Genomic DNA, 26,113 nt, shown 5'->3' with positions numbered 1-26,113 from the left:
AGAAGGAAAAATAAAACAGTTCCTCCACCTGGCATTTTTTTTTGTTCTGGAAGGGCCATCGGTCGTCGTCCCCCCTCCCCGCAAAAAAAAAAAAAAAGCCGTTCCGTTCCCTGACACGCCCGGCTTAAGGAGACGCCTTTGGTGGAAGTGGGGAACCGGGCTGCTGTTTCCGTCTTCCAAAACACGCCAAGTTATTATTGCACTTCCAAAAAAATAAAGGAAAGGGGGGGAAAAAAAGCGCCCCGACAGAACGAGGTTGAGCCCTTCCCGAACTTCCAACCCGCCTCTCCCTGAATTTCTGCCCTCCCCCACCCCCTGGCCCAAATGGCTTCTGTTCAACTTTTTTTTTTTTAGGGGAAGGGGGGGGGGAAAAAGGAGAGGGGGAATTCACTATGCTAAAACTCTACGTTATTTTCGAAAAGAGGTTAAAAAGAGTCCCCGTCTTTTCTTTACATGAGGTCCTCTCGGAAACGGACGAAAAGAAAGTGTTCCTAAACAGTCTTGGCTTTGTCGTACTGTTTTCCTGGATCCCGCCCCACAATTACTTTACGTGTCTACGGATCTGGGAGGGTGTGGGGGGGGGAGAGATACATTAGGAATCCAGCTGTGTTCTCGGCCCAACCAGCGAGGGAAAGCAATACCCCCTCCAAATGTCCGGTAAGGTGTTTCACAAGAGAGAGAGAGAGAGAGAGGGTGTGTGTGTGTGTGTGTGTCAGGAATGGTCGTTGAACAAGGCAAAAAAACCTAAAAAAAAAACCCGAAAAGGCGCACGCAACTTTGGAGACCCGTGAAAGTTCAGGCGAGCCGGCCGGCCGGCCTCCGGGCAGGGTCAACTTCGGGTTATCCCAAAAGCAACCGGGTTGAACGAGGAGAGAAGAGGGCGTGGAGAAGGGAAACCGAGTCAGTGGCAAATTTCTCAGCAGGCTGCGTGCGTGAAAGGAGACGCGCCCCCCCCCCTTCGCTTCCGAAGGCAGTTCAAGCTGAGACGGAGGCCGAGGGGGCCGGAGAACGGTTCGCGGGGTGGGTCGTCTTCCAGCCGTGTCGTCGTCGTGGTCGTGTGCCCCCTCCCACGTGGGTCTTTTCCTTAAGTCTGAACTGGGAAGTCAAAGCGAAGCTATCGGGGGCGAGACCAAAGTGCGTCAGGAATGGGGGAGCAGGGAGAAAAACGCCCCTCTCCCCGTCTCTGAGTAAGCACCAAAAGTATTCAAGCTTTTGCGCTCGGAGGTTCCGGAACGCCCCCCCTGAAGTCAGCAGGCGGAAGCCAGGCCGTTCTTGTATAAGCGGGGGACTTTCCTTTTGGGCCTGCCGTCTTCCTCGTCCTCCTCCTCGTCCTCCTCCTCGTCCTCGGAAGACGAGCTGTCCAGTGTTAAGTCGACCACGTCGGCGGGGACTTTGCCGTTCTCCACACTGGGGGCAGGAGGCGGGCCCCCGTTGACATCCGACGTGCCCCCTGGATAGGCAGAAGGGCGGAGGGGAGCGATGGGTGGGGTGGGGGAAGAGAACGGGGAGGGAGAGAGAAAAGACCGAGGAGAGGAAAAGGTTTAAGGACAGGTTTAAAAAATGAACAAAAGATCCGTCTTTTCCATGCCAGGGTTCACCAGTGGATTTTGCCACGACGCTAAAGTCTCCGGACTTTTTTCAGGATTGCGCCCTTAGTTAATAAGGGATAGGCTAGCCACGGTAATCCGTGCGCTGGTAAACTCACGATTAGACTACTGCAGTGCACTTGGCATGCTGCTTAGAAGCTGCAGCTAAGGTGCTCACTAGGTCACCCCGTTATTATAATATTTAATATGCTCTCATAACACTTGTGTTAAAGGAACTTCACTGGCTGCCTGTTAGCTACCAGGCAATGTACAAGGTTAAGGTATTCTCATGCAAAGCCTTAAATGAGTTGGGACCAGGAGGCCTTCCCTTATATGTCCCCAGTCCGAGGAGGCCTTGCCGGTCATGGCGAAACTACCAGGAAGTCACCACGCAATGCCCTCATGGCAGGCCTGCTCGGTAGTGGCACCCACCCCCTGGGAAAACCTCCCTCCTGCAATTCGGGAGGCACAAACGGTGGCATCTTTCACACGCCTACTGAAAACACATTCGTTCAAGCGGGGAGCGCCCTACGCTGCAACGAAATCAGGCCCGCCGCTCCATAGAATCATAGAATCATAGAATAGCAGAGTTGGAAGGGGCCTCTAAGGCCATCGAGTCCAACCCCCTGCTCAATGCAGGAATCCACCCTAAAGCATCCCTGACAGAGGGCTGTCCAGCTGCCTCTTGAAGGCCTCTAGTGTGGGAGAGCCCACAACCTCCCTAGGTAACTGATTCCATTGTCACACTGCTCTAACACTCAGGAAGCTTTTCCTGTTGTCCAGCCGGAATCTGGCTTCCTTTAACTTGAGCCCGTTATTCCGTGTCCTGCACTCTGGGAGGATGGAGAAGAGATCCTGGCCCTCCTCTGTGTGACAACCTTTCAAGTCTTTGAAGAGTGCTCTCGTGTCTCCCCTCCATCTTCTCTTCTCCAGGCTAAACATGCCCAGTTCTTTCTGTCTCTCCTCATAGGGCTTTGTTTCCAGACCCCTGATCATCCTGGTTGCCCTCCTCTGAACCCCCTCCAGCTTGTCTGTGTCTTTCTTGAATTGTGGAGCCCAGAACTGGACGCAATACTCTAGATGAGGCCTAACCAGGGCCGAATAGAGAAGAACCAGGACCTCACGTGATTTGGAAGCTACACTTCTATTAATGCAGCCCAAAATAGCATTGGCCTTTCTTGCAGCCGCATCGCACTGTTGGCTCCTATTCAGCTTGCGATCTACAACCATTCCAAGATCCTTCTCGTTTGTTGTATTGCTGAGCCAAGCATCCCCCATCTTGTAACTGTGCATTGGGTTTCTTTTTCCTAGGTGTAGAACTTGGCATTTATCCCTATTGAATTTCATTCTCTTGTTTTGCCGCCGCATCGTACTGTTGGCTCATATTCAGCATGTGATCTGCAACAATTCCATGGACTAGATCAGCCTTCCTCAACCTGGGGCGCTCCAGATGTGTTGGACTACAACTCCCAGAATGCCCCGGCTGGGGCATTCTGGGAGATGCAGTCCAACACATCTGGAGCGCCCCAGATTGAGGAAGGCTGGACTAGATACTGGGAGATTAATTATGGGCCGTAGGCCAAGTATCCCTATTAAATTTCATTCTGCTGTTTTCAGCCCAGCGCTCCAACCTATCAAGATCACTCTGAAGTTTGTTTCCGTCTTCCAAGATCTGGTACCTAGCACAGAACAGCCTGGCTCTCTCATCCCGGATGGAGCACCATCATCTCCCCCGGAGGAAGCTGACCCATGCCACGGTCTTTCCACCCCTTCCCCAGCACTGCGGGCGGAAAGCAAGATGGAACGCCTGGAAACCTTCCCAACGGAAGGCGCTCAGCCAAACGGTTCACTGGTGCTCGAACCCCGGGCGAGGAGGGGGGCAGAAAGCTCTTGATCCTCCGCGACTCACCTGGGAGTGAGTCGGTGAGCACAGCCTAACTTCGTGGGCCCCTTGACAGAGCCCCCGCGTCGCACACAGACGGTCCCTGCTTCGGTCCACGCCGCCTCCAGGCAGGACTAGTAACAAACCCTGCCTGAAACCCTGGAGAACCGCTGCTGCAGGCCAGTGTCAACAATACTGGGCTAGACCCAAAGGGCTTGACTCAGCAGAAAGCAGCTCCCGAGGACTTTTAAAAAAAAAAAAAAAAACTGAACGGCACCGGCCCACCGGGATTTTTTTGGACCTACCTGCGGCGGACCCACCCACGACTACTATCGGACACTGAGGGCTGTAGCTCCTCTCTTTCTCGGCTTTGATGGGGCACCAGGAGCCGTCCACTAAGTATTCAATCTCGTCGGCGTCCTCACACTCCGTCAAGATCTTCGACAAGAGCCTAGAGAAAGAGAGGCAGAGAGAGAGAGAGAGAGAGAGTGAAGGGCAGCGCAGGCACCAATTCAAAATCTGGAACCACGCCGTATGGCAGCGGTCTGCCTTTGTGGGGAGCTGCTTCCATCACGGAGGGGTTCAGGGAATGACCTCCCGGGGCATTTCTCAGGGCCCGTTGGGAGCAGATTGTGAAGGTTTGCTGTTTTATGCCTGTTCTAGCTGAAAGTGTGTGCAATGTTTTTAAGAAAGTTTATTGTTTGAAGATGATCAGGGGTCTGGAAACAAAGCCCTATGAGGAGAGACTGAAAGAACTGGGCATGTTTAGCCTGGAGAAGAGAAGATGGAGGGGAGACATGAGAGCACTCTTCAATACTTGAAAGGTTGTCACACAGAGGAGGGCCAGGATCTCTTCTCGATCCTCCCAGAGTACAGGACATGGAATAACGGGCTGAAGTTACAGGAAGCCAGGTTCCGGCTGGACATCAGGAAAAACTTCCTGACTGTTAGAGCAGGACGACAATGGAACCAGTGACCTAGGGAGGTGGTGGGCTCTCCCTCACTGGAGGCCTTTGAGAGGCAGCAGGACAGCCCTCTGTCAGGTATGGTTGAAGGTGGATTCCTGCATTGAGCAGGGGGTTGGACTTGATGGCCTTAGAGGCCCCTTCCAGCTCTACTATTCTATAATTCTATGTACTTACTGTGTTTATACTGGAATCAGGATGGTAAGTGGTAAATGCTAGAGGGAGTGGGGAGTTACTACACTCACAACAGTATAATAAGAGTGGTAACACTCAAACCACAAAGACATAAAAACTTACAGAGATGAATAACTCAGAAATTTTACAAATGTATAAAGAACAGGCACATCAACAATATTTATAAGATGTTCACACTAACATTCACAACAAAGCCTTCAATAATCAACAGTCTAATATACATATGGTGAACTATTCACATGAAGCGTCTTTTATATAAACAGAAGTCCGGTACTAATTGCTGTTTCGAAGATTCTTCCTCAGTATGACGCCACTAAGTTTACAAGAGGAGCCACGGCTACACAATTAGAAAGAAACCCACCAGGGTTTATCACCACATCATTCTCGTTTCCTCAAGCCGACAAGTCCTTACGCTCAACATCTAAGGTCCTCCTCCGAGTGCCTACTCCGAGGGAAGTTTGGAGGGTGGCAGCAAGGGAGAGGGCCTTTTCGGTGGTGGCCCCTCAATTATGGAATGATCTCCCTGACGAGGCCCACCAGGCACCAACATTGTTATCTTTTCGGCGCCAGGTCAAGACTTTTCTCTTCTCCCAGGCATTTAACAGCATTTAACAACATAGGCTGAGGTTTTTTTCAGTGCTTTTTTAATGGACCCCAGAACTGCTGTTATTTAAAATGGATACTGTCTTCTACTGTTGTTTTTATATTTTTGATGGTTTTAAATTTTGTACAGTTTTTAAACGTTCACTGTTTTTAACTTTTTTAAACCGCCCAGAGAGCGGTATATAAATGTAATAAATAAATAAATAAATAAATGATTAAATGGAGTCTTTAAATCAAATCCACCCTGGCCCCAACTCACCCGTCTATCATCAGCTGGTCGTAAGTGGCTGGTTTGTCACAGACAGGACACATCCACGTGGGCTTCTTCTCATTCATCTGCAGGTAGAAGACGGCATCGAAGCACTGCAGGTGGGCACAGGTCTCGGCTCGACACGGCACCGACAGGCGCATCTTTACCAGCTGGCGGGGCGGGGGGAAGAGGAAAATTCATGGAGGAATTCTGAATTGTTTTAAACATTTAACTTTTTTAAAAAATGGCTTTAAATGCATTTAAACCTTATTGCTTTAAATGCATTTCAATCGACTTGTTTTAAATTGGGCATGTTCACAGCTGGACAACCACCTGTCAGGGCTGCTTTAGGGTGGATTCCTGCACTGAGCAGGGGGTTGGACTCGATGGCCTTGTAGGCCCCTTCCGACTCTGCTATTCTATGATTCTATGAATTTATTATTGGACCATTTCAAATTAATTCAGTTGAAATGAAATTGAAAAAGGCTTCACGGTTTAAAATTGTGCTTAATTGCTATCGAATGGCTTCAGAGGTCATTGTTTTGATTCAATCGCTCTAAATTTTGTACGCTGAAATCTTTCAGACGCCGTTATCTTTCAGACGCCGTTTTATCACCATGTTGTGTCATGCAATGTTGTCGAATGTCGGGGTTTGTGGGGGGTTCAACAGACTGAAACCCAGGAGCCAGGAATTTTCAGCTCTTTTATAAAAGTGGGTGCTATTTAGCAGAAAGGGATTCACAGCATATATGTGTTTAGGAGAGGCATGACGTACAAATACAGTTGGTTTATATACAAAATCCCGAAAGAGAGAGCGAGACAGAGAAGCACACACACACACACACACACAGAATGTACCTGGCTCCCTGATTGGCCATCCCTGGTCTAGGATGTTGGCCAACTGATAGGTCCCTGATTAGCCATCCCTGGTCTAGGATGTTGGCCAACTGATAGGTCCCTGATTGGCCATCCTTGGTCTAGGTGTTAGCCAACTGATAGGTCCCTGATTGGCCATCCCTGGTCTAGGTGTTAGCCAACTGATAGGTCCCTGATTGGCCATCCTTGGTCTAGGATGTTAGCCAACTGATAGGTCCCTGATTGGCCATCCTTGGTCTAGGTGTTAGCCAACTGATAGGTCCCTGATTGGCCATCCCTGGTCTAGGATGTTGGCCAACTGATCGGTCACAACAGAATTGGGGGTGGGAGGGTGGAGCAGTTGAAAAACTTTGATTCCTCCTAGAAGGCCAAGTTCAAAGGAGAGTGCCAGGTTTGAAAATGTTGAAAGCAGATAGCCTAGGAGCAATCTTAAAATGTCACTTGATGGCTACAGAGGCCAACTGCTTACAGATCTGTGCCCCACCTCCCACCAAGGACCCTTCCTGCTTTACAAATCCAACATGCAACACTCACCGGGCATATTAGAGATACCCTCACACCAGTGGTGGCGATTTCACTCTCCGGATCCAGGCGCAACTTCTCTTTGACTGCATTGTTGGGAAGGGGAGATAGATTCTGGTTAGCAACGTTCCCTGCCCCCTCCGGAGATGGGAGAAGCCAGGAGCCAAGGGACCTGCCTCAATATCACCCATGGTCATGTCAGCCCTTGGTCTTGTACAGTTGACTGGAAACTTTCCAATGTGCAAGCTAGAAAGTCCAGGCCTCTACCTCCACGCACATCATTGTCATGCTATAGCAAGGTGATATTGCATGTCACTGCAGAGGCCACCAGTGAGGGAGGAAGCAGCAGCTAGGCACCTCTCCATCGTGCCTGGGTCCAGCTCCAGCTAAAAGCCCCCTCCCTCCTGCTACCAACTGACACTGCAGAGGCCACCAGTGAGGGAGGAAGCAGCAGCCAGGCACCTCTCCACCGTGCCTGGGTCCAGCTCCAGCTGAGAGCCCCCTCCCTCCTGCTACCAACTGTCTCTGCAGAGGCCACCAGTGAGGGAGGAAGCAGCAGCCAGGCACCTCTCCACCGTGCCTGGGTCCAGCTCCAGCTGAGAGCCCCCTCCCTCCTGCTACCAACTGACACTGCAGAGGCCACCAGTGAGGGAGGAAGCAGCAGCCAGGCACCCCTCCACCGTGCCTGGGTCCAGCTCCAGCTGAGAGCCCCCTCCCTCCTGCTACCAACTGTCTCTGCAGAGGCCACCAGCGAGGGAGGAAGCAGCAGCCAGGCACCTCTCCACCGTGCCTGGGTCCAGCTCCAGCTGAGAGCCCCCTCCCTCCTGCTACCAACTGACACTGCAGAGGCCACCAGTGAGGGAGGAAGCAGCAGCCAGGCACCTCTCCACCGTGCCTGGGTCCAGCTCCAGCTGAGAGCCCCCTCCCTCCTGCTACCAACTGTCTCTGCAGAGGCCACCAGCGAGGGAGGAAGCAGCAGCCAGGCACCTCTCCACCGTGCCTGGGTCCAGCTCCAGCTGAGAGCCCCCCTCCCTCCTGCTGTCACCTGTAACTGCTGAACTTTCCAACTAAGATTGTAGTGCCTGAATTTGCTTTCCTTTCCCCCCTCCTCCCTCCTCCCTCCCAATCCCCTTTCCTTTTGTGTCACGTCTTTTAGATTGTAAGCCTGTGGGCAGGGACTGTCAAGAAATACTTTTGTAAGCCGCCGTGAGAGCCTTTTTTGGCTGAATGGCGGCATAAAAACCCTTAAATAAATTAAATAAATAAGAATAAAAAAATAATTCCGGCCCACTTGCACTGGCTGCCTGTACATTTCTGAGGCCGCTTCAAGGCGCTGGTTTTAACCTGTGAAGCCTTACAATGGCTGCCAAACACCTCCAGCTTCCACAGCCCAAGCGGGAGCCATAGGTCCAGGAAGAGGGGGGGGGCGATGGGGAAAGTGCAGCACAGACTCACCGAGGGCCTTGCACAGCTCTGGGTGCTTAATGCCGATCGTTTTCAACCTCTGCAGCAACTCCGCCGACGTCATCTGCCGCACGAGGAAGAGGCCCACGGAATAACTCTGGGGGGGGGAAAGAACACATATACGAAGAATCCCTTAATTTATTTTATTATGATTTTTTTTTTTTTGAAGGGGACTTTCTAGATCGGAGTCCCCAACGTTTCTGAACCCATGGGCACGCAATTGGGAATTTCAGAAATTGCCGTGGGCACCACCACAAAATGGCTCCCGGGGAGGATGCGGATCGCCGCATGGCGGCTGCCACGGGAGACTGGCTAGTCAAAAGAGGTGTGGGCTGGGAGGGAGGGAGAAATTTCCTTTTTGTCAAAGCCACTCAATTTATTTTCTTTTTTTAAAAAAAGAAGAAAAGAAACGCTTAAAGCTTGTAGATCGCAAGCTGAATAGGAGCCAACAGTGCGATAGGGCTGCAAGAAAGGCAAATGCTATTTTGGGCTGCATTAATGGAAGCATAGCTTCCAAATCACACGAGGTCCTGGTTCCTCTCTATTCGGCCCTGGTTAGGCCTCATCTAGAGTATTGCGTCCAGTTCTGGGCTCCACAATTCAAGAAGGACGCAGACAGGCTGGAGCGTGTTCAGAGGAGGGCAACCAGGATGATCAGGGGCCTGGAAACAAAGCCCTATGAAGAGAGACTGAAAGAACTGGGCATGTTTAGCCTGGAGAAGAGAAGATGGAGGGGAGACATGAGAGCACTCTTCAAAGACTTAAAGGGTCATCACACAGATGAGGGCCAGGATCTCCTCTCGATCCTCCCAGAGTGCAGGACACGGAATAACGGGCTCAAGTTAAAGGAAGCCAGATTCCGGCTGGACATCAGGAAAAACTTCCTGACTGTTAGAGCAGTACGACAATGGAATCAGTTACCTAGGGAAGTGGTGGGCTCTCCCACACTAGAGGCAGCTGGACAACCCGCTGTCAGGGATGCTTTAGGGTGGATTCCTGCATTGAGCAGGGGGTTGGACTCGATGGCCTTGTAGGCCCCTTCCAACTCTGCTATTCTATGCTTCTATGAAAACTTTGCTGAAGGCCAGGGAAACGGCGCCATTAAGAGCCACAAGGCCCAACCAATTAGCCCTCTGCTCAGCCAGGAAGAACCAGCCGCTCCTGAACGTGAACTGAGGTCAGTACAGCTGCCAAAGGAAGGGGGCGCAAGTGTAGATCCGCGGCGGGCGGACGCATCGCTCTGCACATCATCCGGGCTGTGCCAAAGAGCAACTCTGCATGCAGAGCGAGACACAGATATTTTTTACAGGAGGAGAAGAGCGGGGGCCACTCCGCTCAGGCCCCGCACCTTTCCATAATTGCCCCAAATGACGGTGATGCGGTTGGTCGCGGAAGACAGGTACATGAGATGCGTGAGGTTGATTGGACGACAAGGCCGCTTTGGTTCCACCCCGGGCTTGTTTGAAGGGTAATAGCCCTAAAAAGAGAGAGAGAGAGATTTATATACCACCTCTTAGCCAAAGATCTCTGGGTAGTTCACAAAGCAAAACCTCAAAACCAGAAAACACAGTAATATAGGAAAGTACAATAAACGTGTGTTTAAAACGGAACGGGCCTGTTGAGAAGACACCTTAAACCCTGCTGGTTAAGACTTTTAATTGAGGAAGGCTGGTTTAAGGCGTCTTGTGCGAAGCGTTTTGCTAAACCCCGTTCACTCACTAACCACAGTCAGACCGTCTTCAACAGGGTCAGTGGCACTAGCCGTGGCTTAAAACGTTGCGTGCAGCAGCACGGCTTGCGGTTAGTGCGAACCCCAGAGAACCACAGTTCCGCTAACCACAGGGCCTGCAGCGTTGTCTGAATCAACACTTCAATCAAACATTTCAGACAGAACAAATCTCAAGTTAAAAAATAAAAAAATAAAAAGTAAAAGCCACCAGTGGTGCTAAGACTCAAAAACGCACGGACATTTCATTTCTATACCACCCAGACAGCTTCGGCTACTGGGCGGTAGAGAAATGAAATCAGTAAAGAATAAATGCACATTTTTTAAAAAAAGCAATGAAGGACTGAAATGCCCGGGATCACAGAACGGTTATCACCTGGCACTGAAAAGACGCAATGTAGGGCTTCCACAGGAGAGCTTCTCCGGGGAGGGCATTCCACTACCCGGGTGCCACCACTGAAAAGGCCCTCTACTTATTAGCTACCTGCCTCACCACCTTTGGAGGGGGCTGCTCAGAGAAGGGCCTCCGGGGTGATCTTAGGGTCCGGGGGCAGGTATATATGGGAGGAGGTGACCCTTCAGGTAACCTGGCCCTGAGCTGTTTAGCGTTTGTGAACCGCCCAGAGAGCTTCAGCTGTTGGGCGGTATAAACATGTAATCAATCAATCAATCAATCAATAGCGCTTTCTCATTTAACACCACCACTTTTGGGCCCAGAAATGGATCCACGGCAGGCCTAAAGGTGTCGGCATCCTATGACCACATCAGCCAGAGCCTGTTGATGATCCCTGCCATATTTTGAAGCAGCTGACGTTTTTCTGGACTGCTGTATTCGCCCTGAGGGTTCGCAGGCAAAGGCCACCAAGGTCTCACTGAATTGGCGGGCAGCTGATCATCAAGGGTGATACGCTGCCGCCGAGGACGATGGCAGCAGCGACAGGCGTGGACCACAGTCACGCAGGCAAGGCTCTCGTCCCTCTCTTCTGAAGACTGGCAGTTCTAAAGGAGAATGGACGGGAGCCTTTCCCTCGTGTCGAAAGGGGCAGAGGAACTCCCTCCCACCGCAGGGCAAGTTCCAGTACTGGGAGCAAAGGGGCACCTGGCACAAATGTCTCAGCCCTCCACCCCACTGCATCACCTCCTTCAAGACGCCATGCAAAGTTAGTAGAGGGGGCTATGGGGACCCTGGCAAGGGCCCAGCCGCACCAATGTGGCGGGGACACGGCCGGCTGGCCGCGATGCAGAGCAAAGGTTCAGGCCGACTTACCGGGACGGAACAGTAACTATGGTTCACTTTTACAGCGATGTTTGGGGGGTACTGATCTTCCTGAGGGGAGCTGGTGTCTGTGTAGCAGATTCTGGGGAAGGAAACAGGCGTCAAGAATAGCGACCGAGGGAGGGTCTCTTTGCCTGGCCTCCAGGTCTCTTTTTTGGGGGGAACGCTGGGAGTTGGAGGGCTTTTGTCTTTTTGTTTAATGGCTTCCCAGCTTTTCTGAAGTTTCCCCCACCCCCACCCCATTCTAAACGGTTGAAATGCCTCTCCCAAGTCTTAGTAGGATTTTTGGAGTGCAATCCTATGCCTGTTTAGACACACACAAAAGGAACCGCAATTCCCAGCATTCCTCAGCCAGCCACGCTTTTGTCCCTTTGTTTAATGGCTTCCCAGCTTTTCTAAACTTTCTCCCACCCGCACCCACCCCATTCTAAACGGTTGAAATGCCTCTCCCAAGTCTTAGTAGGATTTTTGGAGTGCAATCCTATGCCTGTTTAGACACACACAAAGAGAACCGCAATTCCCAGCATTCCTCAGCCAGCCATGCTTTTGTCTCTTTGTTTAATGGCTTCCCGGCTTTTCTTAACTTTCTCCCACCCGCACCCACCTCATTCTAAATGGTTGAAATGCCTCTCCCAAGTCTTAGTAGGATTTTTGGAGTGCAATCCTATGCCTGTATAGACACACACAAAAAGAACTACAATTCCCAGCTGAGGAACGCTGGGAGTTGCAGCTCTGTTTCGTTGTTGTTCTAAACAAGCACAGGATTGCACCCGAATAAAATATTACTACAAAGGCAGCCATAAAATAGGGCAATGTCATAGCCCTGTACAGGTGGGGGAACACCTGAGTAAACGATCAAGAGATAATCAAATTACAGATTTTTAAAAAGATGCACAGAGCACAGATTTCTCCAGTCCCCCCCACCCCTACCCGGCCTGATTTTCTTTATAACAAGAATACAAAGACCTTCTTTTGAGATCAAATGCGGGAGCTTTGGAACGTTGCCCAAAGGTACGAAACAAAGGGGGCGAGCAGAGAGAAAACGCGTTATCGGTGCCGCGCCCCACGTCGAGGGAGGGAAGGTGACGCCTGAAGCATCAGCGAAAGCAGCCCTCCCCAACCTCTAGATCTGTTGGAGTGCAACTCCCATGCTCCCCAGCCAGCCCAGGTCCCAGGGAAGTGCTTTTCAAGCAAGCTATTAGCGCTAGTGAACCAGGGATCTGCGTCAGCGTCTCAGTTTGATCACCCCCTACGCGCACGCCACGGCCTCCCCGCTGCTCCCCCAGAGGTTTTAAATTACCGTCCCCCGGTGGGTTCCGGCTTACCTGAGGACGACCTGGACTGATCTCACACCTGGCTGCAACTCCCTGCCAAGTTAAAACGAAAAAACACAAAAAGGAAAAAGAAAAACCACACAGATGAAGCATCCAGTTTACGTGGGAGGGAGAAAAACAGCACGGACGAAACGTTTACCGCAAACCACAAGCCGCTGCTACGTCTTGCGACGGACGCTCAAAGGGAACGTTGGTTTTGCCTACTCCCGTCGGCTGCTTATCATTATTTATTCAAATATTTTGTCAACCCGCCTTATTATCACCGGGATCTCAGGGCGGCGAACCGATAAAATCAGAACGTAAACATAAATAATAGGCACCGCTAAACACGCACGAAATGGTGAACGAATTAGAATCATAGAATAGGAAGGGGCCTCCAAGGCCATCTAGTCCAACCCCCTGCTCAATGCAGGAATCCACCCTAAAGCATCCCTGACAGGTGCTTGTCCAGCTGCCTCTTGAAGGCCTCTAGGGTGGGAGAGCCCACAACCTCCCTAGGTCACTGGTTCCATTGTCGCACTGCTCTAACAGTCAGGAAGTTTTATGAAATTTGTCCTGGTTCATTTATTGATCTGAAGTATTATTATGCTGCTACTCAGCCCAAAAAAGGCTTCCAGGGCTGCTTAGGGCATCGGCCCTCAGGATTACAATTCCCCCAAAAACCCACAGCAGGAATGAGGAGGGCAGAGGAAGGCGAAATGAAGGACACAATCCTATGCACGTTCAGACAGGGGGGAAAAAGTCCTACAATCCAAAAAGACACAACATGTGAGGAAAAAGGAATGAGGAGGGCAGAGGAAGAGAAATTAAGGACGCAATCCTAGGCATGTTTAGACAGGAAAAAAGGCCTACAACTCCCCGCATGCCCCAGCCAGCCATGCGGGGAGTTGTAGGGCTTTTTTTTCTGTCTAAACATGCGTAGGGTTATGCCCTAAGTTTTTCAGCAGGGGTGATGGAATGACCTTGCTCTCCCTCTAATTGCCCTGTATTATCCTACCAGTCTATTTTATTGCCCTGGGAAGGATTATGATGACTAATTGTTATTAATGTTAACAGACCAGCACAAGGGGGGTGGGAAACTCTTTTAATTTCACTTGTCGAAACTTCCGGGAGCCAGAAGCCCTTGCTGATGTAGTACAAGTCACCCATAACCAACCTCCCGCCTGCCCCTCGGAGGGGAAACGCCAGGAACCCCCGTGGAATACCTGGAATTTCTGATCAGCTCCACTTGCCTCGGCGTCAGGGCGAAGACGCAGGGACTCTCCTGAAGTTTTTCATTGTTCTGCGGGACTGGGGGCGAGAAGCAAAAGGAGATCAGGTACGAACAGGGGCGGAAAATCCAACCACTTCTCCCCAAAAACGGCCTTAGGCAGGAGAACCGGAAAAACCACACGTGCGCCTTGAACGGAGAGATCCTTTGCTGATGGGGGGCTGGGGGTGGGTGGGCTGGAACGTACTCATTTTAAGTGATTATATACCGCTTTTCAGGCACACGTAGAAGGTTCTGGGAAGGACACAGAAACCAAAGGAAGATCAGGACAAATGCCACAGGTAAGGACTGAAACGGAACACAGTTGAAGAAGCCCTATGAACCAGTGCTGCGTAGAAGCCCACGAAAGCCATCAGCCAGTTAAAATGAACAGCGTCAAGCAAGCACCAGCAACTTGTATGAAGGGCATTGGCGATGGAGGAATCGTCGCCCCTTCTGCTAAGCTGCTCACTTCCCCCCTGCATGAAAATTTCTGCTCGCCTGTGGCAGGTTGTTAGAGGCAAGGCGGAGATAAACCCAGCCGGCAAACTCGGCATTCCAAACAGCGTGGGCAAATTTAAAAGAAAAGAAAAGAAAAGGAAGATTTCACCTGGCACAGCATCACTGCAGGTAGAAAGGCAGCAGGTCAAAAACAAGGGCCTTTAAGGGCTACTTTTCTAAACGCAGTGGGTTAGGGTTAACTGTAGGTCATAGAATCATAGAATAGCAGAGTTGGAAGGGGCCTACAAGGCCATCCAGTCCAACCCCCTGCTCAATGCAGGAATCCACCCTAAAGCATCCCTGACAGGTGGTTGTCCAGCTGCCTCTTTAAGGCCTCTAGTGTGGGCGAGCCCACAACCTCCCTAGGTAACTGATTCCATTGTCGTACTGCTCTAACAGTCAGGAAGTTTTTCCTGATGTCCAGCCGGAATCTGGCTTCCATTAACTTGAGCCCGTTATTCCGTGTCCTGCACTCTGGGAGGATCGAGAAGAGATCCTGGCCCTCCTCTGTGTGACAAACTTTCGAGTCCTTGAAGAGTGCTATCATGTCTCCCCTCCATCTTCTCTTCTCCAAGCTAAACATGCCCAGTTTTTTCAGTCTCTCCTCAAAGGACTTTGTTTCCTTCTTAAAGTCCATCACCCAGCACTGGACGTGGTACCCCAGATGAGGTTTAGCTAACAAAGAGTAAAAGTGGAAATATCACTCCCCGTGACCCGGAAACGTCAATTCTATTAACGCCGCCGAAAAGACGCATTTGCCGTCGGTACCAGGAGGGTGCGTGCCTGTACCGCCCGCTCGGCTTGGCCGTACACCCTCGTGTCACCTGTTCATGGGAAACCCTCATTAACTACGCGCCCCCCCCACCCCTGCCACGGTCTCAAAACCGCAGCTTGGAAACGCCACGTTTTTTGGGCGTCAGAGCAACGAGGCATTTCTCAGAGGACACCGAAGGCTCTCGGCTGCCTTCTGCAATCAAAACACCGACGTTGCCTCAGCCGCTTTGCCAACGGCGTCTAAGCGGGCTTCAGAGATGTCCGGGGGGGGGGGGGGGCAGCTGTGCCGTGACATCTCCCTGTAACCCCGGTGGCATCAGTACTGGCTGCTAATTGCCTAGATCCACTTTGATAGAAAGTGGTTTGGGCCTGTAAAGCCGGGGGAAGATATAAACCAAAATCAGCTGGAAAAATGCAGGCAGCGTCCGCTCCTTGCCACCGGAGTCCCGGCCCACCCCCAGGGCAAAAGAACCCAGGCTGCCTGAGCCACATCGGGACAAAAGCTGTGGCTGAAGACCGACAAACTTGCCTTCCCACCATCAGGCCAATATACAACCCAGCCCAGCTTTGACTGACGCTGAACCTAACGCATCGTCTGAAACCATCCGGCAGCCAGAGAAGCAGACTGCGCTGGAAGGGGAGCTGAGCAAAGGCCTGGTCAAAGGCAAGCAGCGAATGCGCCCATTTTACAGGTGAGGAACACCGAGGTGCAGAGATCAGCGATTCCCACAGGGCCAGCCCGTGGCAGAAGCTTCGTGACTTTCAGTTTCCTCCGCTGCAGTTGAAAGTCGGGAGTCAGAAACTTCCGCTGATCTCCTGCAAACCACCCAGAGATCCACCCGTAGCTCCGGACCTACCTCCTACTCACTCCTGTACTAAAGACAGAGGCAGAAAGCTCGTGGTCTGAGAGCCACAAATGGCCTCTTAGGTGGACACCCTTCCCGGGCAGCCCATTCCAGCTGCCTTCACAAATGCTAAAGGTTTGGCTTATCGCTTTGCACTTGCATGGAAAACTGTTCCCTCCCCTGCTCCTGCCCCTAATTAAATGAGAGAAAGAGGTTTTCACATTTCCATGTTCTGGCTACGCCCTTGCTGCAAGGCGGCACCAACGACAGACAACAGGACAAAAGGGTCTTATATGTTCCAAACCGCAAGAAATCAGACTGCTGTCCAAAGGCTGCAATGCCCTTTGATGCTGGATATCCCTTTTCCAAGGCTCAGGAGGCACTCGGAGTTGCCACCACAAACCTGGCTCAACGCTCAGCGTTCCTAAAGATTGCCCATGCTGGCTGGGGCGAATGGGAGTTGAAGTCCAAAGCATCGGGAGGGTACCAGGTTGGGGGAAAGCTGCCTTGGGGGTAACCAGTCTGGAAAAACCTCTCTGGGCGTTCAGTCTCCCGCCAAGGAACTGAAAACAGCAGAAAGATGTCTGACATGGGTCTCTCTGAACCTGGACTACTCTCCCGTACCCACGTCACAAAGAAATCTGCTTCCTGGTGTTATTTGCCTGACCGCCCTGCTCAAAAACCACTCTTGGGTCTCCTCTACAGGCATGCACACACAAACACGCCCAAGGAGACACAGAGACTGAGCGCGCAACACGCTGAACTGCGGGTTAGCGTGTTGTCTGAACCCAGGACGCTTTCTGCAAGAGAGGTTGTTAACCATGCAGTGTGGCTTATTTTCCTCGGCTGGTCAGGGCGGTTAACAAGTAAATCAATGCAGAAAGCAGCCGTTAACAAAAATCAAACGAATGTAATGCACATGGCACACCACTGCTAACATATAATAAATCTCAAAGCTGGGGTAAGAGAATACTATTTATCAGATATATCAATATTTATATTCTCTCTCGCTATATATATAATATCATCGCTAAACGTTTGCTCCTTATCAGTGACTGTTCGACTGCTTGTCTACACACTCTTTATTCAGCTGTGTTGGCTTGTTAATATAAGCTGTATTAATGCTATTTCATGTTTCAGCGATGATATTGCATGTGTGTGTGTGTGTATATATAATATAATATAATATAATAACCACAAGACGCAGTGATGGTTGGATGAATTCCTGGAGAAGAAGGCACCGCCCAGAGAGCTTCAGCAACTGGGCGGTATAAAAATGAAATAAATAAATAAAATAAGGCTATGAATGGATACTAGCCCTGATGGCTGCGTGCTATCTCCAGTATTCGACACAGTAAACCTGTGTGCACCAGTTGCTGGGGAACATGGGCGGGAGGGTGCTGTTGCACCATGTCCTGGCTGGTTGGCTACTGTGTGAACAGAGTTCTTGACTAGATGGACCCTTGTTTCTGATTTAGCAGGGCCCTTCTTATGTTCTTAAATATTGATATATAATAATAATAATAATAATATTCTTGTCCGTCTCTCCATTTTGATCGAGGCGGGGAGCAACAATAAATGATAAAATACATAATACTCAATTAAAACATAATATACGTTGTTAAAAACACCCTAAAAACATTTTAAAAACATCGTAAAATTCCACTGGATAGGCCTGCCTAAAGCGTTCATTCTTTATAGCTTTCTTGAATGCTAGTAGACTGTTAAGTGGACGAGTGTCCGCCGGCAGCCCGTTCCACAGTCTGAGAGCAGCAGAAGAGAAGGTCCTCTGGGTAACAGTTTTCCCTCACCCCAGCTTTGAAATGTATTATATACTGTATTTCTTCAATTCTAAGACACACTTTTTCCCCCATATAAACATCTCTAAAAACGGGGTGCGTCTTAGAATCGCGGGTGTGTCTTAGGGGTTTTTTTTCTGTTGGTGGTACTGAAATTAGTGTGCGTCTTACAATCGATGGAGTCTTACAATCAAAGAAATACGGGATTAGCAGTTGTGCCATGGGCATTACAGGGTGGTTCACAAGCCCTACAGAAAGCATGCTGGGTTCAGACAACACACTAACCCACGGTTCGACAACAACCCACGCTCAACCTCTGAGTGTGCGGGCAGCCCCAGAGAGAAACACAAGAGTTAAATCCCGAATACCGTCCAAAAGCAAAACGCCGAAGTCTCAACCAAGTGAGGCGTAGCGGCCATTTTCGGACAAGCTCCCGTTCCGCGCTCCAGCCGGGCCGCTGCAGGCTATGGAAGCAGGGGACGCCGCATCAGCTGTTCGTGCAGACTTGCCCCCGCCCCCCCCCGGCCAAGACCCAGTGGCTGCCCCCCCCCCCGACTCACCAAGCTCCGTGGGCTTCAACAGTTCGTCCAAGATGGTGTAGAAGGGAAGTTTCACCAGCCGGACCTCCGGTTTCACAGGTTTGACGGGTAGCCGCCCAAGTCCATTTAAGTACTTTCCGTAGAGGGAAGGATAGTCAATGTTGGGCGTAGAAAGAGCAGTCCGGGCCACCGCGTTGCTGCGGTCGTAGGACGTGTGGATGGAGAGGGCTTCCGGAGAAGGCCGGTGCTGCTGAGGTGGCTGCGGCTGTCCTGGGTCCGAAAGCTTGGCGTAACGCGTCTCGTAGATCTCCTTGATCTTCTTGAACAGTTCTGGGCTACAGTCAAACTGGACCAGCTGCAGGGCCCGCGTTACCAGTTCATGTTTCAGGCCGCTCTTGCTCCGGCCCACAAATCCCAGCAGCATCTGGAGGTCCGACACGCGGAAACTCATCACCATGTTCTGTGGGGAGGGAGGGAAGGGGGAGAGAGAAGGGAATACAGGCAGACAGACCCAGGAGTGAAATGTTTATTTGCAGGTAGAACCACCTGGGCGCAATTTGCGCTAGCCGAAGTGCGGAGATGTCTTGCTCCCTCCCTCCCTCCCAACACTAGAAACCAAAGGGGTCGCCCCATGGAGCTGAAGGGTGGGAGATTCAAGACGGACGGACAGGCCTCAGCGCACAGCATGTTCCAAACCGACTGAATGCGCAACCACGAGATGTAGTGATGGCCACCAATCACTACATCTTGGCCTTTAAAAGGCGATTGGACAAATTCCTGGAGAATTATGATGATTATAATTTATTGCACTGGCATACCACCCCATAGCCAAAGTTCTCTGGGCGACCAATGGCTAATAGTCCTACTATTAGCCATTGTGCTACTTCTATTATCAGAAGCATTAGGCCTATGTACAGCCATTGCTGGGGAACATGGGTGGGAGGGTGCTGTAGCCTTGCTTGTGGATTTCCCACACTCACTTCCCTTGTAAATTTGATGTGCGTTATCAGCTGTGCCTTTTTTGTTTGTTTATATGTTTCTAAACCTCTATAAATGTATTTCTTCTGTGTGATATATTGCTGGTGTAGCCTTGTAAGGCAGCTTTCACATAGTGAGAGCCCTACCTTGGAAATGCCAGGGATCGAACCCGTGGCCTTCCGCTGGCAAAGTGAGGGCAAAGTGAGGGCTCAACCTCTTACAGCAACCTTTAACAGCTGCCCCCCTCAGTGACTTTCCCCTTTTGTCGTGTCCCCACACCCCACCCCGGCCAAGGGCAACGCGAAGCAGAATAAAAGCCGGATCATTCTCCCCGCCCCAGGAAATGGTCCCGCACCACCAGATTTCCAAAGCAGGGGAGAGGAAGTGAAGCAGCGATGTGGAAAAAGCCTCAGCTTGTGACCCTCCCGGGCCACAAAACCTTGAGCCATCTGCAACGAGAGCTCTGTCCGGGCCAATCTGCAGCCCGGCAGGTCTGACGCGGCCCAGCGGCCGTGCACGGCACCTTGCCAAACGTTCAATACCCCCTTGTTTTGCATCCTTGCCTGGAAGAAAAATAAATAAATAAACAGCCAGGTTTATCAAGGTTTGCGGGAGTTGGGGGATGCAGTCCAAGCTTGAGTTTGGCTTGCTGAGTCACCATTTGCGCACGCCTCCCATAAACACAGAGGGAGATGTGGAAGAAGCCTGGGCACCTGATCACCCAGGAGCCGGAAAAAAACCCCAAAACCCCTCAATCAAACACCGCCAATCCCGGAGGCGGCGACTTAGACTGTAGCCCATCCGGACAACACTGCACAGGCAGGCGACGGCACCCAAAACCGTGACGCCAACTTCTAAAACTATGTGGTGCCGGTAACTTGGGAAGAGTCCCGGAGCCCTTCCGTGACTGATGTCGAGCGAGAGAGAAGGCGCTGAATTTACAAGTGGCCGACGTTACACGGAGAGCCAGGATCTGTCTCCACGGCGCCTTCGTGGGCAGAGATCTGTCCCTTGCAGCATTCGCACTTAGAAGCGAAAAGCAGCCAACAGCATGAGCCAAGACTACGTCATAGTATAGCAGAGTTGGAAGGGGCCTCAGGTCATCTCTAGCATAATCGCACCCGTACTGAATTCATACCATCATAGAATCGTAGAGTTGGAAGGTGCCTCTAAGGGCATCAAGTCCAACCCCCTGCTCAATGCAGGAATCCACCCTAAAGCATCCCTGACAGAGGGTTGTCCAGCTGCCTCTCGGAGGCCTCTAGTGTGGGAGAGGCCACAACCTCCCTAGGTCATTGTCATACTGCTCTAACAGTTAGGAAGTTTTTCCTAATCTCCAGCTGGAATCTGGCTTCCTTTAACTTGAGCCCGTTATTCCGTGTCCTGCACTCTGGGAGGATCGAGAAGAGATCCTGGCCCTCCTCTGTGTGACAACCTTTTAAGTCATTGAAGAGTGCTCTCATGTCTCCCTTCCATCTTCTCTTCTCCAGGCTAAACATGCCCAGTTCTTTCAGTCTCTCTTCATAGGGCTTTGTTTCCAGAATTCTGATCATGTGTGTAACTACAATTCCCACCATCCCCAGCCAGTAGCCCTGCTTGCTCGGGATGGGTAGGATAATAATAATAATATTTTTGTGAACCGCCCAGAGAGTTCCGGCTATTGGGCAGTATAGAAATGTAATAAATAAATAAATAAATGAATTTCTGACCTGCCTCTCCCTCTGGATCGAGGCGGGGAACATTAAATACAAAAATAGTATAAAATACATAAAACTGATTAAAAACATATAAAACGAATACATTATTTTATATGCTCTTTTGATTCATTTTATGTATCTGACTTATACTGTATTGTACTCATGTTGCTCCCCGCCTCGATCCAAAGGGAGGGACGGTTAAGAAATAAATAAATATGAAATACATTATTAAAATAACAGCCAGACATCTTAAAAATCGACTGGGTTTAGGAGAGGTTTAGGAGAGTTGTCACAACTCATGCTGCGTTCCCACTAAGCGTCACCTCAGCCACTAACCCTGTAGGCAGCCTTGTGCAAATTATTGGGGGGGGCGCGGGCGATCTCTTCACATGAGCAGAGAGAATGTGTGTTTGTGTGACTTTTTAAACAACGGAGCTAAATGTAATGACTGGTAGTGATAAAGCAGTCTTCCTCACTTTGCTAGGCCAATTTATGTTTTGGGAGAGAGAACCTTGGCCTCAATTGGGTCCTAAATGGATAAAAACAAACTTCTTGATAAAGGCTTCTGGAATTTGTTACCTTGCAGGGATATTGGAAGGGTGAAGAAGATAATGTTAGGCCGCCTTGAGGCCCAGTATTGGGCAAAAGGCAGCATACAAATAAAAATAATAATACTGTATTTCTTCGATTCTAAGACGCACTTCCCCCCCCCCATATAAACATCTTTAAAAATGGGGTGCGTCTTAAAATTGCGGGTGCGATTATTATTCTTAGAATCAAAGCTTTTTTTCTGTTGGTGGTACTGAAATTAGTGCGCGTCTTACAATCGATGGCGTCTTACAATCGAAGAAATACGGTAATAATAATAATAATATCAGAGCCAGTGTGGCGTAGTGGCTAAAGTATTAGACTGGGAGTTGGGAGATCCAGGTTCTAGTCCCCACTCGGTCATGGAAGCTCACTGGGTGACTTTGGGCCAGTCACAGACTCTCAGCCCAACCCGCCTCACAGGGTTGTTGTTGTGAGGATAAACATGGAGAGGAGGAGGATTATGTATGCTGCCTTCGGTTCCTTGGAGGAAAAAAAGCGGGATATAAATGCAATAATAAAATAAATAAAAACTTGAACAATCTGAAAGCGCTAGACGAGACGGACCCTTCGTCTGATCCCGCATAGCTCTTCGTTGGTTTTTAATTAATTTGTGCTTCTTTTGGTGTGGAGACTTCAGTGCGCAATGGGATATAACGTGTGTCAGGTGGAGATTCAGGCTGTGCATCACTGCCCTGCCACAGGAGGGAATCAACACCACCAGCCAAAAAAAACCTCATAGTAGGCTAGATCAGGTCAGGATGATGCACCCTGACCCTTAGACACGCTTCCAACTGAGGGTCGCTCACCCATCAAAGTAACCTGCTTCACCTTCACCCCGTTCACCAACACCTTTGCAGCAGCTGCTTTAACTTCCCCTGCCCAATTTTTTTTTAAAACAAATCATGAGAGCTAGAAATTCGCTTTGCCCTTTTAACGCGGGGAATCCATATACCGACTGACTTGACAGAGTTGTGAAGATTCGTTACGTAACTCTTTCATGCCCCGAAAGGAGGAAAGCGGAACGTTGAAGTATTAAGTTATTATTTCACGGAGACCGACATAATGGAACATCATAACCGATAAAGAGGCTTTCAGAGACGCTGTGACACCGTTTCGATGTCTGCAAAATAGCACGTCTTAAGTGTTTTAAAAGCTTGTTGCAATGCACAGAGCATGCAACGTCTGACAACCTCCCTCCAGAGATACTTAACTGCTAAAGCCCTTCCCTAAAATCACATCAAAGTTTCACAGCTGACCTGTTCCCCATATTTCACAGATCCCATTGCTCAGAATAGCAGCAATGCCAACATAAATTTATAAAAGCAGCAGAGACAGACAGGTGGGTGAGGGAAAGCATAGCAGATGCGGAAAGAGATGGTAGTAGAGTGAATGCAAACAAATGTTTTAATAATTTACACACAACAGCACATGGTGACATCAAAAGGGAGACCAGGATAAATGTGTTTTCCATTGATGTGTGTGTGTGTGTGTGTGTGTGTGTAGGAAAAATAAAATTTCTTACATGTTCTCCTGTACATTCAAAGGCTTGCACACATATGCACACTTACCTGAGAGTAAGCCCTATGGTTTGATTTTATCCACTTAGGGCCCAACTGAGCCCCAGGTTCTCTCTCCCAAAACATAAATTGGCCACACACACACACACTCTGCACATGTGGAATATGCACCTCTATCCAACTGATGATTGCAAGTGATGAAGTGGATTCTACCCTATGAAACCCGTGGTGTGATAGATTCGTTTTTGTGTTTCCTGTGTTATAGTCATTCGAAGGAATTTGCTCCAGTTTTACTGTGTTTGCTACTGTTTGTGTTAGACTGGATGCGTCTTTACTTCGGATACTGACTTTTCCATTGCCTCACTATAATAGATGGCATTTATATGGTGTTTCAGAGCCTCCAAAGCACTTCACAGACACAACCAGGATGATCAGGGGTCTGGAAACAAAGCCCTATGAAGAGAGACTAAAACAACTGGGCATGTTTACCCTGGAGAAGAGAAGATTGAGGGGAGACATGATTCCGGCTGGACATCAGGAAAAACTTCCTGACTGTTAGAGCAGTACGACGATGAAACCAGTTACCTAGGGAGGTTGTGGGCTCTCCCACCCTAGAGGCCTTCAAGAGGCAGCTGGACAGCCACCTGTCAGGGATGCTTTAGGGTGGATTCCTGCATTGAGCAGGGGGTTGGACTCAATGGCCTTGTAGGTCCCTTCCAACTCTGCTATTCTATGATTCTGTGAATTGGGCTGAAATCCCTATGAACAACCTGTAATATAGGCCAACCTCAGGTTGCAATCCTAAACACGCTTACTAGGGAGTAACCCACATCGAATACAATTGGACTTGCATCCATGTAAATATGCATAGAATTGAGCCACAAGACCACATAATTTGAATACCGTACTTCCTGGCTCGCATTCTAAGACATTGTAATGTGGCCTTAACAAACTCATTCAAAGCAGGTAGCTTATCTTAAATCCACCCCCCTACCTGGGTTTCTGAATATTCTTTACCACATAAGAACATAAACTCTTTTTGTCATTACAAGCTAACAATGCAATCCATAATACCAACATCACTGGTTATAACTGCAGCTTTAAAGATATGTCGGAAAGCTACGATGCTAGAGGAATTCTCAGAAGACACTAGGCTCACACTGGTTTGGGGCATTGTAAATTAACGATAAAACCAACAGCACCAACTGTTAACACACAGAGAGGAGGAAGAGTGTTGTGGCACCTTAAAACACCAGAGATTTATTGCTGCAGACGCTTTTGAATGCATAGATATGCCTTTCCTGCTGCCTTTCGGCCCCACTGTTCACAACTTATTCTCTTTTTTCCATGCATGTGGGCCTGAATGTAAGTAAGCGATAGGGTGAAGACTGTTTCCACGTTGGGATATCAAATCATCACAGAAACACACGTGCACAGAAATCTGTCATAAGGTTCGACGCACCTGGCGAAAGTCGGGCTCCAGGCTGTGGGAAAAGCTTGAGCCGTGATAAAATTGCCCTGGAAGAAGCGAAGGCGGCAGCCCCACGGGCGCACACCGTTCCCTTCCTGCTCCATGGGGCAGATACGCCAGCCCCAGTTATCAACACTGGTCCCAAACTCATCCCCACCCCCCCACCTGAGCCGCCTTGCAGGGTTGGCGGTTCCTCTTGACAGGTGCCGGGTCCAGAAGGAAGGATAAAAATGTGAAACAAGGCAAAGATGTGTGCTTCACCCCCCTACACACACACTCCCACCCCCACCCCCACCCCACACTCTCACCCCACACTTTTATTTTAAAAGAAACTCTGTTGGAGCAAAGGTGGGGAGGAGGAGGAAGGGGCTGTCAGGTGAAGTGGGGAGGGGGTCCCCCCCTTTTGAAGTGAAGGTGGGGCAGGGGAAATTGGGGAGGGTCCCTTTGCAAATTGGGGGGGGTACCCAGAATGGGGGAGGGGCAGCAGGTGGGGGAGGGGAAATGGGGGAGGGTCCCTTTGCAAATTGGGGGGGTACCCAGAATGGGGGAGGGGCAGCAGGTGGGGGAGGGGAAATAGGGGAGGGTCCCTTTGCAAATTGGGGGGGTACCCAGAATGGGGGAGGGGCAGCAGGTGGGGGAGGGGAAAAAGGGGAGGGTCCCTTTGCAAATTGGGGGGGTACCCAGAATGGGGGAGGGGCAGCAGGTGGGGGAGGGGAAATGGGGGAGGGTCCCTTTGCAAATTGGGGGGGGTACCCAGAATGGGGGAGGGGCAGCAGGTGGGGGAGGGGAAATGGGGGAGGGTCCCTTTGCAAATTGGGGGGGTACCCAGAATGGGGGAGGGGCAGCAGGTGGGGGAGGGGAAATGGGGGAGGGTCCCTTTGCAAATTGGGGGGGGGTACCCAGAATGGGGGAGGGGCAGCAGGTGGGGGAGAGGGCAATGGCAGGGAGAAGGGGGCAAAGGGGCAGGGAGGGAGGGGGGTTCCCCCCCTACATTGGGGTCAGGGGGCGGGGCCTACCGCGACAAGGGGCCGCGCCCTCCCTTTTGGCCACGCCCCCTCCCCTCAGGCGCCTCCCTCCCCGGAGAGGTGCACGCGGGGGGCCCCTCGCTGAGGGGGGGCTGGGGGGCGCCCCCTTCCCTCGCCTCCCCCCTTCCTCCCGGCTCCTTCCTTCTCTTTCACTCACTCACTTTCGCCTCCACCAGCTCCGCCGCCATCTTGGCTTCCAGCGTCCAACGCGCCGGGGACAGGTGGAGGGAGGGGGGGTAAGATGGGAGAAGAGCCGCCGGGGTCACGTGACGGGGGCGCCGTCGGCGGCCAGCCAATCCCGCGCGCGCGGCGGGGTTTCCCCTCGCTGTCCCCCCTCCCTCCGCCGCTCGGCGCATGCGCACGGCGCCGGTGACGCGGCCGGCGCTTAGCACCGCCAGCAACAAGGAAGGGCGGCGCATGCGCGCGTGCGGCGGCGGCGGCTCTGCCG

At 50.8% G+C, this 26,113-nt stretch overlaps 1 protein-coding gene across 2 annotated transcripts; it reads right to left on the bottom strand.

The window, feature by feature from the left end:
* Window positions 1-309: 309 nt before the first annotated feature.
* On the bottom strand, window positions 310-25,886 carry PIAS4 (protein inhibitor of activated STAT 4). Of its 2 annotated transcripts, none has more exons than XM_063147028.1 (11): window positions 25,823-25,886; window positions 18,408-18,846; window positions 13,885-13,969; window positions 12,671-12,712; window positions 11,337-11,427; window positions 9,692-9,820; window positions 8,335-8,440; window positions 6,892-6,965; window positions 5,491-5,651; window positions 3,774-3,919; window positions 310-1,450 (listed from the first exon to the last, which is right to left on the bottom strand). In XM_063147028.1, exons 2-11 carry the CDS (start codon window positions 18,841-18,843, stop codon window positions 1,248-1,250), a joined length of 1,473 nt encoding a protein of 490 aa, XP_063003098.1. In that variant the 5' UTR covers window positions 18,844-18,846; window positions 25,823-25,886; the 3' UTR covers window positions 310-1,247. The 2 variants fall into 2 exon arrangements, with proteins under 2 accessions (XP_063003098.1, XP_063003097.1); XM_063147027.1 differs by having other exon boundaries at window positions 25,827-25,880.
* Window positions 25,887-26,113: the final 227 nt, after the last annotated feature.

The sequence above is a fragment of the Elgaria multicarinata genome, chromosome 23 (genome assembly GCF_023053635.1).
Source record: "Elgaria multicarinata webbii isolate HBS135686 ecotype San Diego chromosome 23, rElgMul1.1.pri, whole genome shotgun sequence".
In the NCBI taxonomy this organism is placed as follows: domain Eukaryota; kingdom Metazoa; phylum Chordata; class Lepidosauria; order Squamata; family Anguidae; genus Elgaria; species Elgaria multicarinata.
Note: the sequence above shows the minus strand (reverse complement) of the source record. Positions and strands in the feature narration are given on the sequence as shown.

Bases quoted from the DNA above. Each gene is read 5' to 3' on its own strand.
- PIAS4 (XM_063147027.1), bottom strand. From the start codon at position 25,853: ATGGCGGCGGAGCTGGTGGAGGCGAAA. The intron at 12,713-13,884 runs GTATTCCACGGG...TTAACTTGGCAG, and splicing joins GAGCTGATCAGAAATTCCAG to GGAGTTGCAGCCAGGTGTGA. The intron at 3,920-5,490 runs GTGAGTTGGGGC...CTCTTTCTCTAG, and splicing joins GACCAGCTGATGATAGACGG to GCTCTTGTCGAAGATCTTGA.